This window comes from Pleurodeles waltl, chromosome 10 (genome assembly GCF_031143425.1).
Source record: "Pleurodeles waltl isolate 20211129_DDA chromosome 10, aPleWal1.hap1.20221129, whole genome shotgun sequence".
Lineage (NCBI taxonomy): Eukaryota > Metazoa > Chordata > Amphibia > Caudata > Salamandridae > Pleurodeles > Pleurodeles waltl.
Window position 1 is genome coordinate 1,008,335,677 of NC_090449.1, and position 19,264 is coordinate 1,008,354,940.

General features: G+C 41.8%; 1 protein-coding gene across 1 annotated transcript in view; it reads left to right on the forward strand.

The window, feature by feature from the left end:
* The window catches only part of ACAD11 (acyl-CoA dehydrogenase family member 11), a 269,487-nt gene that overhangs the window by 214,538 nt on the left and 35,685 nt on the right, over positions 1-19,264 (forward strand). The window contains exons 14-17 of the mRNA XM_069211890.1: positions 7,146-7,212; positions 11,168-11,253; positions 13,870-13,941; positions 17,448-17,602. Of these exons, the coding sequence (XP_069067991.1) occupies positions 7,146-7,212; positions 11,168-11,253; positions 13,870-13,941; positions 17,448-17,602 (380 nt within the window). The remainder of the gene's footprint in view (positions 1-7,145; positions 7,213-11,167; positions 11,254-13,869; positions 13,942-17,447; positions 17,603-19,264) is intronic.

Consider the following 19,264-nt stretch of genomic DNA (forward strand, 5'->3'; position numbering starts at 1 on the left):
GTACACTTGAATAGCCTCCACACAAAGGGCTGCATGCCCCCTGTAGTCAGCCTGGAGTTAGGGGAGGGAAGGCAGGATGCCTGTGGACTTAAAATGGAAAACTCTAGAAGCTTCCCCCCTTCAAAGAAAGGCCCAGGTATAAATATTGGTCCCCAGGCACCAACTCTTCAGTACACTTCTGGACCTGTGGATTCTCTTCCTGGAAGAAGGACTGCTGTGCTGCTGAAAGGACTGCTATACTGTTGCCTTGCTTGCTGTGCTGAACAGCTGCCGTCTTGCCTGAGTGAGAAGGACTGGACCTGCATCTTTTGAACCCAGGACCCCAGAGTGACTCCAGGGGCTAGTTGGCTGGCCTCATGACTAGAGCCTCTGGGATAGAAGGCTCCAACAGCCTCAAACCCAACACCCGAACTCTGCCATCTGTGAATCCTAACCTGCGAAATGGTGCCCTCCAGGCCTTGGACCCTTGCAAGTGGACTAACGGTGGTCTCCAAGCCTCTCTATGGACCGAGCAGAACCAATGCATTTTTGCAACATTTTTACTAAAATCTTTAAGATTGCATATCTCCAGTTCTACTGGTTGGATTTCAGTGGTTGTGGTCTTGTCTTATTTATTAAAGCCATTGATTTCTTTCTAATCTGGTGCGGGATATATTTGTAGTGTGTCTTCCCTGTGTTACTGTTTGAAGTGTTGCAGAAATACTTTGAACAGTGCCTATGAGTTAAGTCTGTTCTGTTCCAAACTACCCAAGGGTTGAGCACAGGGTAATTCAGGGATTGCCTGTGACAAGGATTGTGGTTCCTGCTTGAGTAGGGTTTCATCCCCTCAATCAGTAACCCAATTTCTTACATGGTTCAATCAGAATGTTATTGATTTTTTTTTTTTGCAGTCTCCAAATTTTGTTTGTAATCTTGTGAGTTTGTGTAAAATGCTGCAACATTAATGGGTAATGTTCATGTTACATAAAAGTGCATAACACTGTGTAGTGGGAAGTTTTATGTCAAACCTTACAACACCGTAAAGGTGAAATATGGATCGCAGCAGCACAACCTTCCTTAACACAAAGAAGTAACAGACAGCTGAGTGTAGCAGAATAAATCTCACACAAATCTCTCACAAATACAGGAAAGACACAACACAGCTATGTAAACATTAAAGATGGAGTGAGAGGGGTTACATGACTACTGTATGCTCCTTGTAAACTGACATAAACTTACAAGAAGCGCAAACATCTTGTAAGAAACCTCTTAAGGAATTACCTTACATTCAAGTACTCATATAGGGAAATGACCCCTCCCTGTCTTGTATCCAAGCCTCATCATGGGTTCCCCATCTATCAGTAAGAAGCCCCCAGGAGTACACCCCTTCACTGGCTGCACGGTCTTCTAGTTGTGGGATAGTTTGCTTGAAATTATGTTGTTAGCAACATTCATGTTCCCCCCTTGTTAAACCATGTATTAAAACTGTGTGTGAGTGAGCTAAAAATATATCTTTTACTGGTATCTCTCTAAAAAAAGATTGAAAACTGGAGGGTCCCTGTTTCTCTATTCTATACACTTGGGTTCAGGCATCTTCCTCAGAAGTATACAGTCCCTGGCGTATAGAAAACTTTATTTAAGTGCATTCAGTATAGCCTTTGTGTTTTTTTAATAAGATGTGGAACTCCTTCTTCATAGAACAGCTACACATTCGACAGAAACTGTGCAAGTTTCCCTCCTTCAGAGGCAGGTAGAGCTAGGGCAGCAACAGCACAAGCGTTCTAAATCACAGGACGTGTAAAACCGGGCGGCAGCAGAGCTTCGCTTTTTGATACAACAGATACAGCATGGCAGTATAGCAAAGCAAGCTTCCCTCTCTCACAGAACACAAGTGCAACCATCCATTCCCCGCAGAACAGAATCAGCAGGGAAAACTAGTGCAAGCTTTCATCACTGACAGGACATCTACAGTTACAGCATTAAGTGATATTGTAGTCACATAGATATATCAAGAATGGGTGCTTAACTCACTGAAATGAATGTGTAAGTGGATGAGTTAGATCAGTGGTTCCCAACCTTTGGTCCGGGGACCCCTGGGGGTCCGCGGAGCCATCTCAGGGGGTCCGCAACTGCTTAGAAAATTTAAAAATATTAATAAATATTGACAAATTAGGTCCCAAACTTCCAGTAATGACTCAGTGGGGGGTCCCCGGACTCCAATGATGATTCAGTGGGGGTCCCTGGGTTACATTAGTGATAAAGTGGGGGTCCACAGAAGTCAAAAGGTTGGGAACCACTGAGTTAGAGAATATGCAAGATCTGACCCCCATTCTCACTTAAATGAGTGACCTTAGCATCCAGATGGTTTGCTGATGTCACTCAAGGACATGCTGTTCTTGTTCATTCTGTGGGTGTTCAAGTATTGAGAAGAGGCCATTACAAAATAGATCATTGTTATTTGGACCCACCCAGCCACAGACTACATAACTATCCTGTGGACAGGCACACAGGGGCCGACCTCTTTGGAAAGCTTTTGAATGCTCGTGTAATCCCAACTGCGGGGTTGCACCAGTACAAAGTACTGAGGGCCATCACTGCAAAGAAGCATAGACAGAAGCCGGCTGGCCATAAAACTATCTACACCAGACCTCTATGTGTCTGATCTGTAGGTTATTGGGTCTGTGGAAACTACTAGATCAGATATTTCCAGCAGCATTTTGCAAATCTGCTATGTGACACTGTTTAATAGATATTACATCAAAGTCTACATTTTATGTGAACTGAAGACAGTCTATTTACTCTCCTTCCAGAAGTGGTTCTAAACAAAGAGATGTCTCCAAGATTAAGTAAATTGTTTATAATTGTCTACATCTGATATTTTACGGCCTGAAACATTAAAAGAAACTCTACATCTGTGAACCACATTTCAGATACACGATACCTAATAACAACTTTAAGCACATGTTTTCCATGAACCTATAAAATGTCAAACTTAAGTGGAAGCATTTCCTCTCTTGAGATGAAACAGGCCACTTCGTGTGAATTCATGTCTTCAGTAGAAAAGTCTTTATTTGGACTAACGTTTCTAAAACTGATCAGTGTCTGCAAGAGTGAAATGGGAAACAGGAGTGGGGCTGATGTGGGCAAGTCTGCTTGTCTGGCTCACAGCAAGAATGTTGGCTTTCTCTTTCACATGTAAGGATTTTAAAATCAACACCTCTAAAAAGCATATTTGTTAGTATATAGGGGAGCCAATGATGCATGTGTTTTTTTCACAGCATCAACTTTTCAATAGACATTATAGTTAGAAATATGTTAAATAGAATATAGCTACATCAACGAAAAGTATGGCATGCAAAATAGTACTTACACAGAACACAATATTTGTACCAAAAACTGTATGTAATCTAAATTATGGATCTTTTTTTACCTACGTTTTTAGCTTCTGCTTGGTTGAGATTTACAGTAGAAGATAAAGAACCTGATTTAGAGTTTGGTGAACTGGTTACCCCATCATGAGTATGAGGGCTGCCCCGTCCGCCTAACTACAAACGCATTAGGATACAATAGTCTTCTAATAAAGCAGGCAGGATATTAATCAGATTAGTGAGAGCACTTGTCCTCCAAACTGTAAATCAAAGTATGTACATTTGAAAGTCATTCTAAAAGTATTTTGTGTTCTTCACAGGTTTATCTATCTTTTCTTGCTTTTACTTTCGGACGCCTTTCTACTAGTCAGTATCTGTGGACAGTTAGTATTTTATCATATCATATGCAAAATTCATCCCATGTGGGCTGAAAAGTTTCAGCATCATCACACTTTTGGAATAGAATGCGTTGAGTAAGAGATAGTTGCAACAAGTCATTAATCAAGGATTCTGTTTTCAGAGGGATGGGAGGATGGCCAACTTCTGAATAACAAGTAACTTAGGGCCAGATGTAGCAATTTCCGATTTTGCGAATTGGAAATTGCGAGTCAGTGCGATTCGCAATTTCCGATTCGCAAATTCGGATGCAGTATGGTGTCTCAGACATCGACTGCGAGTCGCTATGGGGTCGCAAAGACCCACCTCATTAATATTAATGAGGTGGGTCGCATTTTGCGACCCCATAGCGAGTCCCTGCACTCACAGGGTAGGTGGCCTGCTGAAGTCAGCAGACCTCCATGTCTGTGACTGCTTTTTAAATAAAGCATTTTTTTTATTTTTATTTTGCATCCCGTTTTCCTTAAAGGAAAACGAGTTGCAAAATAAAAAAAATAACTAAAGCTTTTGGTTTCAGTTTTTCAGAGCAGGCAGTGGTCCATTGGAAAAACCTTATTGGCAACATTCACAAAGGGGAAGAGGTCCCATGGGGACTCCTTCCCTTTTGCGAATGGGTTACCACCAGTGTGACACTGGTGGTAACTGCAAATTGCTTTACGACCGCATTCGCGGTCACAAAGCAATTTAGCATAGCGATGCGAGTCGCAAATAGGAAGGGAACACCCCTTCCTATTTGCGAGCCGCATTCACAATTTGCGAGTCGGTACCGACTCGCAAATTGTGAATGTACATCGCAAAAGGCATTTTGCAGTTTGCACCATGCAAAATGCTTTCTACATCTGGCCTGTAATCTTTATATAATGTACTGCATGGTTGCAGGTTTGATAACCAATACCAAAAGAAGTTGCTAAGTATGTCCACCAGTCTGTGATTTTTGCAGTGTACAAAGAAGTGAACTAGATTTGCACTTCTGTTTACATCCCGTGCAATCTTCTTTTTCCGGAGGTGAGTTCTATAACCGCTCAGACCACAAGTGATCTTCCCCCAATACACACAATGTAATATTGGAGAACTATTGAGGCAGCCGTGGACTTATTGCCAACAGCTGCCACTGTGCAGCCGGCACTTCAAATTTGACATCCGTATTGGCAGCCACCTAGTTCGCCTATATCAACCAGTTGCCGCTGGAAGCCAACAAAGACTGTCTGGGCCAAATACCCTACCAAGAGCTGTGTTTCGTGTAACATTCACATACTTGACTTGTGTTTCATGTTTACCCTTGATTTTCCACCTATAGCGCCTATTCATTCCCCAGCAATTTTCAGGATGTATTTGAATAAATGCTTAATTTAAATACGGTTTGCTCGTGTTTTGTTTTTTATTGAGATTTTCATAACAAAACAAATGCAGGATTTGAACTAGTACAATGTAACAGAGAACTTCCCAACCCTTAAACATTCTATCTATATGTAAAACTGTAGTGTGTATCCCCCTGAATTGAGCCAGACAAACTTATGATCGTTCGTGAGCAGCATGTTCCAATCAAATGAGAGAAAAAAATCATACTGAGAAAAAAGGAAGCGAGAAACAAATTGTACAATGATAGCTATTCTGTCAGCAATAGGACTTATTTGTAAGTGAAATTAACCATTTGAGGCTCTGAGTTTGCCTAATTTGTACCAGTGTTTTACAGAGCTCAACACCAACACTAATTTTTGCAGCCGAGCACTGATCAGTACTCTCCTACGGGATTTTGTGTTAAAAAATGCAGAATTTCTCTGAAGCCTAAAAAGGAAGTCTTGATCGCCCTCCAGAGCTGAAACGACTCTTGTACCAGATCACAGAGGAACAAAAACATACGTAGTAAAAGCATTCGCCTCTGCATACCACGGCAAGAAAATGAATAGGTCTTAAAGGCGGGCCTTGCTTGCCATCTGAACCAGTCATTGTTTTGTAGGCTTTTCTGCAGATCCTATTTCAGCAGCAGTTGGGTTTCTCTTTGTGCAACCCTTCTTGAGTATGTTTGCCACCCTAGCCATCAACGCAGCCTCCTAAGCTATCATGATGCCATAGTACACTCAGGTTCAGCATTGGTTTCTTTAATCTCCGCATCAGTTCCCTTAATGTCAGTTGCTTCTAAAATTCCAAATCCAGACTCTTCAACTCTTCCGAAACAAAAGCTGGGAATGACACAAGCTCAACTCCAGCGGTACAACTTCTGATGATGTGTCCATTTGTCGATTGATACTTCACTCAGCATATTCCAAGACTAAAGCCTTCCCAATGAAAAGCAATTGCAGCGGTTCTCGGTTTTCCTGGGTGGTGTCTGAAGATAATGTGTAAACGTTTTCATTAGGATTGGTGATATTCAGTACCATGTGCAAACACAACAGGATGCTATCAACAGTGATTGGCCAATTTGTTGTCCACTCTTGCCTCTTACACTGCTTTACTGGCAAACCTTCAAAACCGGTGGAGTAGACAGACACCTTTCTTTGGAGTGGAGTTTCTGGCATTTCTAAATTTGGCAGTTGGGGACTCTGTTGTGGGGATGGAGTAATTTACTCGGTCACTCTGACTGAGTTAATCCCATCCACCAAAATATGAATTAGGACCTAAGGGCCTGATTTAGAATTTAGTGGACGGGTTATACTGTAAAAAATGGCACTGATGTCCCGTCCACCGTATTACAAGTGCATTATATCCAGTGACACTTGTGAATTTCGTGCACCCCTAGAGTAGATGCAAATATTAAAAGAAAAAAAATTGTCCTGATTGTAAACGTCCAAGTTCTGTACATATCACTTATTATTAAGCATGTTAACCTGTTTCTACTAGCTTTTGTGGGCCCTGGCAACTGTGTTACAGGGATCAGACAATGCAGGTGAGTGAAGATGTAGAGACTGAGTGCAGGTCTTCTGGTTCTACAAGCAACAATGTAGACCTTATATCATACTTCCCTCCTCAGGACCATTGCAGATACAGACAATGTGAGTAAAATAAACAATTCTGTTGAGCAACGTGGTCCTCTTTGGGGATATTGTTTACCCGCTGGCAAGGAGGCCCTGAGAGGTAATGCTTTTCACAGATCTGCTGTGGTTTGCAGGTCATGAGTATGAATACCAGCAAGACTGTCACAGCTTTCTGTCCTTCCGAGGATGGTAAAATGATTACCAGTAAATTTATTGCACAGATAAATAGCACATGTGGTATTTCATATAAACCAAGTCACATTTTTAGTGTTTCCAACGAGGATTTTCACGATTCTGTGCTACCAAATATTGCATGCTTTTGTTCATGTAACAAATGTTCACGCCAACTTAACTTGCCCTTACATTTTGCATGCTACCATTTTAGCTTTTCTGGTTGTGAATTCATTAATTGATAGGCACTTTTTTTCAGGGGCTGGAACTGCGAATTGCAAGATCGCCATAGTTATGGGCCGGACCGGAAATGCTTCTACATCAAAGTAAGTGTTGGGCAGCCTGATATAATGAAACTAATAAAAGGAATTGTAAATTCTCGTTGTATATGTTCATTATACTAAGCAACGCCTCTGTATTGTCGAAACCTGATACGGGCATGATGTTCTATACTGGAGTCCCTAAAAAAGAGATTGCAAAACTGCATAGACTGTAAAATCAAACAGCCAAACTCTGTCTTTAAACTCGGATCACATGGCTTCGTCTAAAAGGATCACCACAGTCATGGCACAGGAGAACAGGTGCCCTGGGTACTTTCAGGCTCTTTTTCCTTCCTGCACTCTGAAAAGAACTTCAAATCCAGGAGGACAGTCCTGAGCACGTAGGTGAGATTCAGATATAAGATGTACGGCCGGAGATGGATATGGGTTATGGGAGCACAACCACAGAACTCATTGCAGTCACCCATGACAAACCTTCCAAGTCTGGCAGTGTTCTGGAAAAGCATTCCTGTTCTTCCTGAAGGTGACTGGCACACTTCCTTGGAATAAGGACCGGTTCCCATTTCAGTGCAGAATGACTTCCGATCAAGACCAATCCTTGACTTGACCTCCTGGAGATCCCAGATGCACCATGGTCAGGTTTCCGGCCTCCTTCGGGAAGGTGAGTGGTTTTCAGTCTTCATCAGGCTCGTCTAGCTGAAGTGGCGTGCAGAATAACCGACACTTTAAGAACAATTAAAAACCAACGTCCTAACCCTTCAGCTTGGTTGTAAGAGGAAAGTTTGGAGATACTGTTAAGTGACAAGGAGAGAGCCACCTGCCATTATCTCAGAATTACCTCCTGTTGGATAAGTGTTTTGTCTACAGCACGATCAGTGTAGGGACGGCATCTGCTTGTAGAGGATGCGTATACGAGGTGATCGTTCTTTTACAAGTTGGCCCTTCCTAAGACTTTAAAGTTGCTGCTAAGTGGCCGCATGCCATTCGTGACGTATTCAGCCAATCATCACTGGCACTGTTCCTTGAGGCAAAACTGAGCCAGATCATTCAGACACTCCTAGTAAGAAACAGTATCTTAAAAACTGCTTTTAGCCTGAGGAGTTATTAAAGACATCTTAGCAGATGGGTCGGAAGAGCGGTTTTAAAGCAGAAGCCAAGCATAAAGTCACATTTTGGCTTGGAGTGTACTGGGGAACAGTAAAAAGAGAAGGCAGTAGATTCTGGATTCTCTAAAGAGTGCCTGTTCCTCTGCTGCACTCAGAAGCCAAAGTACAGTGCTTGGTTCTCCCTTTCAAAATGCATTTGTGGGAGCAGTCCCACTTCTTGCCTCACCAGACAACTCCCAAACCCCATCCGGTACACAGTTGTGGCTGGGCAAAGTGGCGGGAGCAGGGGGAATAAAAAAAAAAAACGTACCTGAACCTCACCGCCACTCCCCGCCGCACTCCAGGCTCAGGCTCCCAGCCTGCCCTGTGGCCAGTCATGACGCTATGATTGGCAGGAGCACCCTGGCTGGGTGCTTCGATGCAGGCTAGGGGCCTGGGCCTGCTCGTTCCCACCCGGCAACACAGTGCCGGGTTGGAGAGAGCCCTGTGCGCATGTGTGTTTGGCCAGCCCGAGACAGCCGGCCAAACATACATGAGCACTGAGGACAGTGCTCTGTGCTCTCCCCTCAGTGCTCGTCACCCCCATGGCCTCACCCCTTTAAAAATAAAACGATAATACAATTTTTTTATTATCATTTTATTTTTAAAGGTTTGCAGCTTCTGCTGCTGGCGGGGGGAGGGGGGGCTAGGCGCTGCCACCCCTGCCAGAATATCCCTTTTCCCCAAAACACTGAGGTTTCATTCATTCAAGGTGATGTTTCAAGTCACAGCAGCAAACCTGTTCTCTGCCATAATGAGTAACTGCACTTCCAAAAGTCAATTTCAAGCACTGATGTTGATATTTTACAATGAGACAGATAGCCTCAAAATGGTATTATGGCACTAGTCCAGCACTGTAAACTTATTTGAATAGCCAGGTCTTCAAGCACTTGTTGAACATTAAAAGTTTTGGTTCTGCATGTAAGTATAAAGTAATGCTGTTTCAAAGCTTAGCCGCCAGGCAGGAGAAAGACCTCCCACCTGTACACTTGCAATTGACTCAAGTAACAGAACTTCAGGGTCTATGTGGAGGTGTATCTTTGGTGCTTGGAGAGAAAGACCTCCAGGCCTTGCTTATAGAAGTCTGTGTGTGTCATACTCGCAATCTTGAACTCTAGTTTCTTTCTTACTGGCCTCCAGCACCTGGGAGATAAAATCATAGTGTTTAATCTGGTCAGGATTCTAGCCGCCCAGTTCAGGGACTCTTTGTAAAAGGGTAATGATTTTGTCTGAAAGCCATATTATAGTTTGTTACAGTAGTCCAAGCAAGAGAGAACGGTAGGCTGGGTCACTAGCCTGTGTACCTGTATATGGTAGCCTGGGAAGTATTTCACAGAGCATTATCAGATTAATAAAAGAAAGATATTGAAACCGCATTCACTTGTTTTTACAAATTGAGTCCATTGTTTGTTATGAAATCTACATTTTTGACAGAGTGTTTCGGTACAGGAGAACTTTCCAGTTCAGCCTGCCTTCATGCAGGATTACAGATAATCATTACAGAGGGCCAAAACTCAAAAGTTCCATCTTATCCCCATTCAGTTTGAGTGCATTCTTGCATATGCAATGGATCACCAAGACCATACAAACATGAAAGTTGTGTACAGCTTCTGTCTCATCAAACACCGCGACTACACTTTGAGTGTCTTTGGTGCAGAACATAAGGAAGAAGCTGAAACTCTGCATCAGTCTTGCCAGAGGAGAGGTATACAAGTTAAACAATGTAAAACATAAATTTGAGTCCAGGTGAACTAAACGGGACAACAGTTTATTCTTCGTAGAGGAAGATGATCTTCTCACTGACTGAATGTTCTTGGATAAAAAAGGAGGTGACCCAGTCTAATGCTCCCCCTTGAATGCTCATTGTGCGTTGCCTTCGTAGCAGGTTGGTCAGAGATACTGTATCAACGCGTGTTCTTATATCTCTGACTGTACAACAGCACCCTCACCTAAATGAAATTTGTCCCAGCATTTTCACCACTATTCAGTGTCATTTATTGGCCTCCCAGGCCGTTTCGCGCATAGCCCTAGGATAATGGACATGTTAACACCTGTGCAGTCACTAGGGGGTGCATTTCTAGGAGAACTGTGCTCATCGACCCACTGATGCACTTTTATAAATAATTTCATTTTGTGGAGGTTATTTGTATGTTGGTCAACCTGGAAAACGTTGATGGGATTTTATTAGCTTGTAGGCAAACAAGCACCCCCTTATTTCCAGGCTAACCTGGTGTCACCTTGTGTTGTTATTTTTTTTGTTGAATATTCTTTTATTACATTTTAGCACAAGCAATGCAGTTATAAGAACAATAAAATGTGGATCGTTAGTTAATATAATACATTTCATAGTTTTATAGGAACTAAATATAAAGATCAACTTAAATATCATAAAAATAAAAGGTATTATGTTAGGTATTTAGGTCTGGTTCTTTAGTAGAATTAACATAAATTAATGAGGAACTAATAAGACTGTGGATGCCCATAATATCATCAGCAAATCTAGTAATACCTATGTAACAAGGGCCTTGAAGGATTATCAGAAGAAGTCAATTGGAAATTTATGTAGCACAATTACATTTTGGAATTTCTTCGATCCTGGGAAATTTCTCCAGAAACGTATGTGGTGGGCAACTGGGTACCTATATCCTTGAATCTTTGCAGTTCTTCAATGGCACCCAATATTGCTGTGCAAATGGAAGAATGTATTTCTGGTACTTCCAATTATGAGTTATGGCTGTAATACCAGGGCCTGTCTTAATATGAAAGTTATTAATTCACTGATAATGCTGTCTACTTGTGCAAACATTATGCTATAAGCAATTGAGTGCCTTCAACCTCCAATTTGTTTTCACCAGATACAAACAGCACAGCATGATGCTTGTACCCCTGGACACCCCTGGGGTGCAACTCGTCCGGGGACTGAAGGTTTTTGGGTTTGAAGGTAAGATCACACTGCTCACAGCCCATCTAGAGTGAATTTGGCATATTATCTAAGAGCTCTGATAGTATCAAGTAGTAACACATTGGAAGAAAATTTCAGTGGAGGCATCAGCAGAAGCCCAAGACAGTGTAAGGCTGTCATTTTCATTTACGCTCAGCGAGTCCCTATTAAGTATTTTTTTTAAATAGTGTTTGAATGTCGTACTCCCCTTCACAAAACAATACTGAGGTAACTAAAAGGTGGCATGTCTGCACTATACAAAATATTTCAAGAATACATATATGTATGTGTATATATGTATATGTACATATATATATATATACATATATATATGTATTCTATATATATATATGTATATATAGGTGTACATATATTATATCACCTACTGGCGGTCGCAAGTTAGGAACTAGTTTACGTAGGAAAAGTGTTTTTTGTTTGGCGCCGATTGACAAATATACATTAAATTTTCAAAACTAGTCTGCCACTCACTTCAGGTACTGTCTTTAAAGTTTTGGGGTGATCCGTCAACCAGGGGCTGCTGAGAAAAAAAGGGGGGGGGGTGTCCCCAAAATGTGTTAGCCCCATGCAGTTTCCCATAGGAATTTTGAACACAACTACAGCCTGAACCGCTGGACAGAATGACACCAAATTTGGCAGAAAGGCTGCTTCTGGTTCAAAGTGTGCTTTTTGTGATTTGATGTAAATCCATTCAGTAGTTTTGGAGAAATTAAAGGAAATCCAAATTTGTATGTGTAGGGCAGCGGATCCCATAGATCTAATTCTGAGATCTGATTGGCTGCAGACACTTCTACCAGGAAGCCGAGCCCCAAAAGAAAATGTCAAAGAACTGAGCAACTACTGTCTAAACAACAATGTGCCTGAATAACAATTGCCTGAACAACTAATATATATATATAAATATTCTAAACAACTAATAAACCATAAAAAACAAAAAGAAAACCTTACCTTAAAATGAGTTGTTCAGGCATTTGTTATTCAGGCACAATTTTTGTTTAGACAGTAGTTGTTCAGTACTTAGTTGTAGAGACTTTTTAGTTGTTTAGCAGTAGTGGTTGAGGCAAGTAGTGGTTTAGATCTAGTTGTTCAGGATGTTTCCCCCAAGGGGGTCAGGCACCCTTAGTAGTATCAGCAGATGCCTAGCACAGCCGGTTTGCACATGAGCTTTTGAGCACATGGGAGCGGCCCTGCATGGGTGTGTGTATGTATATATATATATAAGAATATATATATATATATATATTTTTTTTTATTTTTTTTTCACTGATAAACCCAAATGATAAAATAACATTATAGTTAGGTGACTTTGTCAGTGTCAACATTAATGGTTTGAACTTACAAAAAAAAACAGAAATTCACCAGTTATAGTTAGCAGGGCTGACTACGACTTATGCCCCACCATGCACTTTCTATGACTTCACATATTACATCGCTCATAACATGTTTTATGACATCACTGATGACATCTTAACTGACATCACTGATGACATCATCCAATGAGTGTGCAAATTTGTTTTACAGTTTACATAGTGGCAAGTAACTACTATATTACTTTTCTACGTAATTCTGAACAGTGTGAGTGCAGCTAATGATCGTAAGTGTTTACAAATTGTGTGTGCTCCTAATGCACCACAGCTGTGTAGAGGTACTTAACATGTTATAAATGTTTGCATTCACGAGTGACAGTTGACTTGTATTCATTATGCTCCACAGAACTTTTTGGTTCTGCAGAAAAGGTTTCCAACTGGAGAAAGATTCTACATAGTAGATGCTAACTTGTGTATGCAGCCTTGAGTTATTAGGGAGAATTGTGTCAGCACAATAATTTATACTTAATTTGGAAGAGTGTATGCAGCCTTGAGTTATTAGGGATTGTGTCAGCACAATAATTTATACTTAATTTGGAAGTGTGTGCGCATCTGGTCGGCTATGTAATCATGCTTGTTTTGCTTCAGAAGAAGGATTATCTGTAAAGTGTTCACCACACAATGAAGGGTGCCGGTAGTATGATCTTTAGCACCTTCAGATCTTGGTTATTTTTAGCAAACGGTGTCTTTTTTTTACAGCTTTTGCATAGACCCTACATTGTTCTTAGGAGATTCTTTTGAATACTCTGTGGTGTATTCTCATTAGAGTTTCAGTGTTTCCAAACAGTGTGGTATAGATTGAACTTTCTCCATAAGTGTACAGTACTCAGTTCTCTACTGATATCCGCTTCATTTCTTAAAGTAGATTTGGTATTCGTCACAGATTTGATACAGATAAAAACTTGCAGTGACTTCAAGAGTACGTAAATGCATCAATAAGAACCAGATAAATTGAGTCCCGGTAAGCTTCCTAGAGAACCTTATAAATACTTTATGCTTACAACACTATATAAATCTCAGATCCATAGGTAGCTTCCCTTCGTTAAGACATGCGTTTCAAATCGGATTTGGATGCATGCAATCTGAATCTGCCACCCTCAGCTTAATAAAATACACCTACAAACATATTAATGCGTTAGTGAATAAAGTAACTAATGTCTTATAAACTATGCTTTGTGTAGGAAATATAAATGTCCTTAAAGTTAAGTTCCATAATATATATTTTTTCCAGACACTCCCCATGGCGGCCATTTTGAAGTACATTTTAATAATGTGCGGGTGCCAAGTGGTAACTTAATCCTAGGTAAGTATTCTCCGATATGTTTACTCTTCTCTAAAAGGAAAATGTGTGTGTGTGTGTGTGTGTGTGTGTGTTAAATCATATTTTTTTAGATCCCTCCCACCTTCCTTGGTAGGGGGTGGTAAAGGTTGTTATTTCTCTAATTATTACTGTCTTGTGTCTCTGGTCTAACTGGTGTTGACATGTCTTCCATCCTTAGAAGGCCCTACCTGGTCTCAAATTATTGTGACGTTAATAAAAGCATATTTTTATTGCATATATTGTCACAGGCCTGTAGCAAGCAGGAAGTATAAATAGCAGTTGTTTTTACCATACAACTCATCAGTAGATATGTTATCAACCCCAGAAAAATTAAAACGAAAGGGCCCAAAGCGCATTTCCTCAGGTACGTAACATGTAAAAACATGTAAAAAAAAGAAGCATTACTGATGTATGTATCACCAACTTATACTGTTTTGGTTTTACAAATATCAATGACACTTTAGCACATATATGCCCAAACACTACCTCCTCCCTGAGTTTGGTACCCTATTATAGACTGCTAAATATTATGATCCAAAAAATATAATACCCTACTACTTAAATAATGTGAAGTCAAGTATAGGTAAGTAAGCATAGAGTTACTAAACTTTATTCCAAATATAACTATATCTTCAAGGTATACAGATGTGGGGTTAAGAATAATAAATCTACTCTTCTCCATGTATACTTACCTTGACGATAGTTCGGAGACAATATCCTGTCTATGATATTATTGTAGCACAATATTTTTGTTGTTGGTATTCTGACATGTGACCACCCCCCCCACCCGGATATTAAATCTCAGTATGGTTTAGGCAATACTTTTATAGGTGCCTCCTTATTTAATTGTGTGAGAGCACCCTTCATCTGTGCATTTTTGGTTATTTGTGTAAGTGAGGTACGGGAGTTTCCTCTATATGTCATATAGAACATGATGCGTTGCCAGTCATTACCGGTGCAGTATCCCACATACAGGCCATTTTCGTTGTTTGCAGCAGGTGCACTTTTAAAAAGGTGTGCCTGGCGCAAACATGGAAAATGCGCCTTATTAGCATGAATGTGCTGCCCCCAGGGCAGCCGTGAACTCTCGATGCCCTTGGAACAGCGCATTCATGTGGAAAATGGTCAGCTTCTTTAGAGCTGCTCCGTGTTTCACTGTGTAGGCTGCATCCACCTGCAAGGGGATGTCTGGGGGGGTCCATGGGACCCCTTTCCCCCTCCAGTGGGCTGCCATCAGGGGGCGCACTAACAATGCACCACCTTTTAGTTGACGCACTGTCACTGAGTCTCCTTGACTGCTTCTTTGCCTGTGAGCCTGCTTCTATAATATGGCGTGGGGCAAAGGCAAAGGGATTCCCTCATTTGCATGGGGCCATCCCACCATGCAAATGAGGGAACACCCTCTGGTGATAGCACTGGTTCTATATGTGCACCAGCTTTATCAGTGTTACAGAGGAGGCCGCACAAGCGTCTGCGGCCCCTTCTGTAATACCAAAGTCCTCGGGGGTGCGCAGAGCGGGAATACATGCCCATTACGCCCCTGGTGCACGTCTGTACTGCGGCCCCTGGTGTTTCTTTTTGTCTCGTTATAAATTCCCACTCTGACCTACTGTTGCTGTAATGGCACACCCTCATTGTCATTGTCTTTTGAAGCAAGCCTCCTCTTCAGATATGCTGCAGATCAGGCTAGAGTGTAAATCCTTTGACCTAAAGTATGTCTGCTTGTGGTACTGTAGAAATGATTTTGCTATTATGCTATATGTTTCAAAATGATGGCCTCCTTTTTTGTCGTAATTGGGTGCCTGTTGAGTTGACTCTGTTCCACGCATGCCAGTAATATTCATGACTTATCCCCCTTCCTATTTTATTTGTTGGACAGCTGCTTACTGTATTCATGTTTACAGAGAATCTCAGGCCCTCCTGACATTTACTTTTATTTTCCACAAGCACGGTATTGCTCATTGGATCAGCTGCTGCTAGGATTTCAAGGAGCATTCCTTTGTAGCCTATTTAAATGTTTTGTAAATCTTTACTTCACCGCATATTTTTTTTCCACTTGTATCACAACCTTGAATGGTTCCCCTGCTGTACCCACATTCTTTACTGAGCCATGCTTTTGGTTAAAAAAAAAAGTAATTGCTTTTGAGGCCTGGACAAGTGATACTGGACCCAACAGAGAGGTGGCATGCAGACCCAGTAAAAATGACAGATAGTTGGATGGGAAAAGGAATTTAAAGAACTGTTAAGTAGCTCTAGGCATAATGTGCAACCTGGAAGAAGTGATAGATGGGTACCATAAAGAACAAACACATCACGATATATCATTAAGAAAGAGGAGTGAAATTGAAAGAACCATCTTGGGCAACTGAGAAATGGGAACAGGAGAGAAAGGTTTGATCACTCGGTTGTTGTGGAAAGCAATCTGAGGCATTGTATTGGTTTGAAAGAAAATATATATTTTATCATTTTAAATAGGACTGTAACCCAGTGTAGGATTTATAACACACCCGCATCTTTTGTTATGTGGACTAGAAAATAAAAGGGTGCAAACCAAAGCAAAAAATGCCAAGTTGAAGCTGTGACGCTGCATGTGGGTTTCCAGTCTCAGTGTCCCAATTGTTCGTGCATTGATCTTTGCGACTACAGTGTGACTTTTTGGCATAACAACTGTCAAGGGTCTGCATGGTCAAGCCGATGACATGACCACTGCCTGATGCCCCCAAACGGCGGCACTTTGTTCACCTGCAGTAACAGGCATAGAGGTTTTACTAGCAGAATCTAGAAGAATTGTAATGGTGCTGGCTGTACAGCACGTTTAAGGGGCGGGTTCATTTAACCACAAACACTGCTCCTAACACAATAACAATGGTGAGCTACAGAGGACAGTTGAGACACCATAACATTATGAGAACGCAGGAGGTATCTTGCCTTTTCTTTTAACCTTTTTACACCCTGCCATGTTTCCTTGACTGGCTACTTAGTGCATGTGGGGTGCTGCTGCAAATATCAAGAAACACAATAGGGGGGGGTTATAGAATGTAGCATTAATGACAGCTGAATAATCCAAAATTGGATACCCATTTTAGTCCTTGGGGTCTCCAGTGATACTTTAAACTACTCAACATACAGTAGCTCTGTAGAAACCTCTGTGGGAAGTAGTACAGAACTGGATGGTTGGACATCCCGAATGTTATGTACAGGACAGCCCGGCAGGCCTTATTAGTTCTGTTTTTGCATCATCTTCCTTAGTCTTGTTAAACAGAGCAGGTTGTTGCCCTGGACCAGGTACTAGCCTTTCAGCAGATGATATAAGGCGTGGTAAGGATAAATGGAAAAATCAGGTTGATGAGAATGATCCTTGAACCAACCACATGCAGCTTGGATTAAAGGTGAATTATTGATCACATAGGGCCTCTGAATTTTTAAAAAGGGGATATCTTTGAAAATGGTGGAGCAAACACTTTATTGTTTAATCCTTTTGCATGTAGGTGAGGGAAGAGGTTTCGAGATTGCTCAAGGCCGCCTGGGACCAGGCCGTATCCACCACTGCATGAGGACCATAGGCGTGGCCGAACGTGCTCTGCAAATCATGTGTGAGCGGACTGGCCAGCGGGAGTCCTTCGGGAAGAAACTTTATGAGCATGTAAGTATTGCACACAAAAGTACAACAGCTGCAACTATTTTTAGTTTTGTGTTGCATATTAGCAGAAAGTCAAGATCAGATGGTCGGCATACCAAAAAAAAAACACAAGCCCTTGTGTGAAAGATGCCTTAGGGTAAAGCAGTTCAATCCGAATGTTGCATCAGAAATCGCATGGAAATGAAGTGGTTTATGTATTTTTTTAATGTATTTTTTCCCCAAGAATAAAATTCAAAATCATTTGAAATTTTGTATTTCTCCAGGAAACTAGGGGCTTATGACGGGCTGTACTCCATTCCACCAGGTCATCAGAGAGTGAACTGCAGCCCACCCTGTTTTGAATTCTCTGCTAAGCAGACAGAGCTCCAGGAGAGTCTCGCGTGGGTTTGGCGGGGCACGCAAGAGAAATTTTATTTTATTTTTTCTTCTTACCTCCTCTGCCGCGTGCCGCTCCTCTGTCCCTCGTCAACTGCAGGCACAGGCTCCCAGCCTGCTCTGTGCCAATCCTGACGCTGCTCAAAGCAGCATCAGGATTGGCTGGGAGTGCCCAGACCATGTTGCTGGGCTGGAGAGAGCCCCGTGCACATGTATGTTCGGCCGGCCCGAGACGGCTGGCCAAACACACATGCGCTCTGAGGGGAGTGCACAGTATACTCCCCTCAGCTCGTCACCCCAATGCCCTGCCCCATCACATGGAAAGGATAACAAACAGAGTTTATTATCCTTTCCATATAAAAGGATTTGCAGCGGTTGCTGCTGGCTGGGGGCGACGCTCCTCCCCCCATACGGAGGAGCCGCGCCTGCAGAGCTCTCAGTGCCTTCTGAAGAGCTGAAACAATGGCAGCTCTGCTGGAGGCACTGAAGCTTTGCTGTTCAGCCACCATGGTCAGTGTATGTCTGCACAGCATAGTTTTTTTTTTTTTTTTTTAAAAGCTCCCACTTTTTGTTATTGAAAACAAAAAAAATGGCCCTAACACACTGGGCGTTTTCTTCCAGCTTGTGGGAGCCATTTATTTGCTAGGACCACCAGGTATTTCCTGCTGTTCTCAAACAGGAAAAAATTACATCAGCATTCTTTGCAGTTTGAGGGACTTTGATCAATGTCATATTGTCAATGGTCAAAGGTTTGAATGAAGGCGTTGCTGCCAGAATCATGGTGGTTCCTTGACTCGAAATAGAACAGATGAACCACACGAATGGCGGCCAAAATACTCTACCATCTTTGTGGCAGAGTACCCTTTCTGCCAAACTCTAAATAAGTCTCTAAATTTTGTTTCTTGTAAATCTACTTTTTTTGCAGCTGCTAGGCACTTCCTTCCTGACTCTGCTGTGGCTTTAACAGAATGCTTTTGCTAGCCACAGCTAAGAAAGCAGTACCACGTCACTTTGAGATCACACTATTGGTAGTTTGTGTGGGTAAGTGCTCACCTTAATATTTTGACCCGGTACTAGTGACATTGGCAGAAGATTAATTATACAAATCATATATCCAGACAGAACATCATCTGGATTTGGCACTAGATTCAGTGTTTTCAAATCCCTTTATTTCTTTGCTCTCAAGAATTGCTACATATAAACATGTCAGGGAGATCTGAAATATTGCAGGCTCTATCACATTGTAAGAAAACAAGGGCTCCTCCCTTAACATAGCCTCACAGCCTTAAG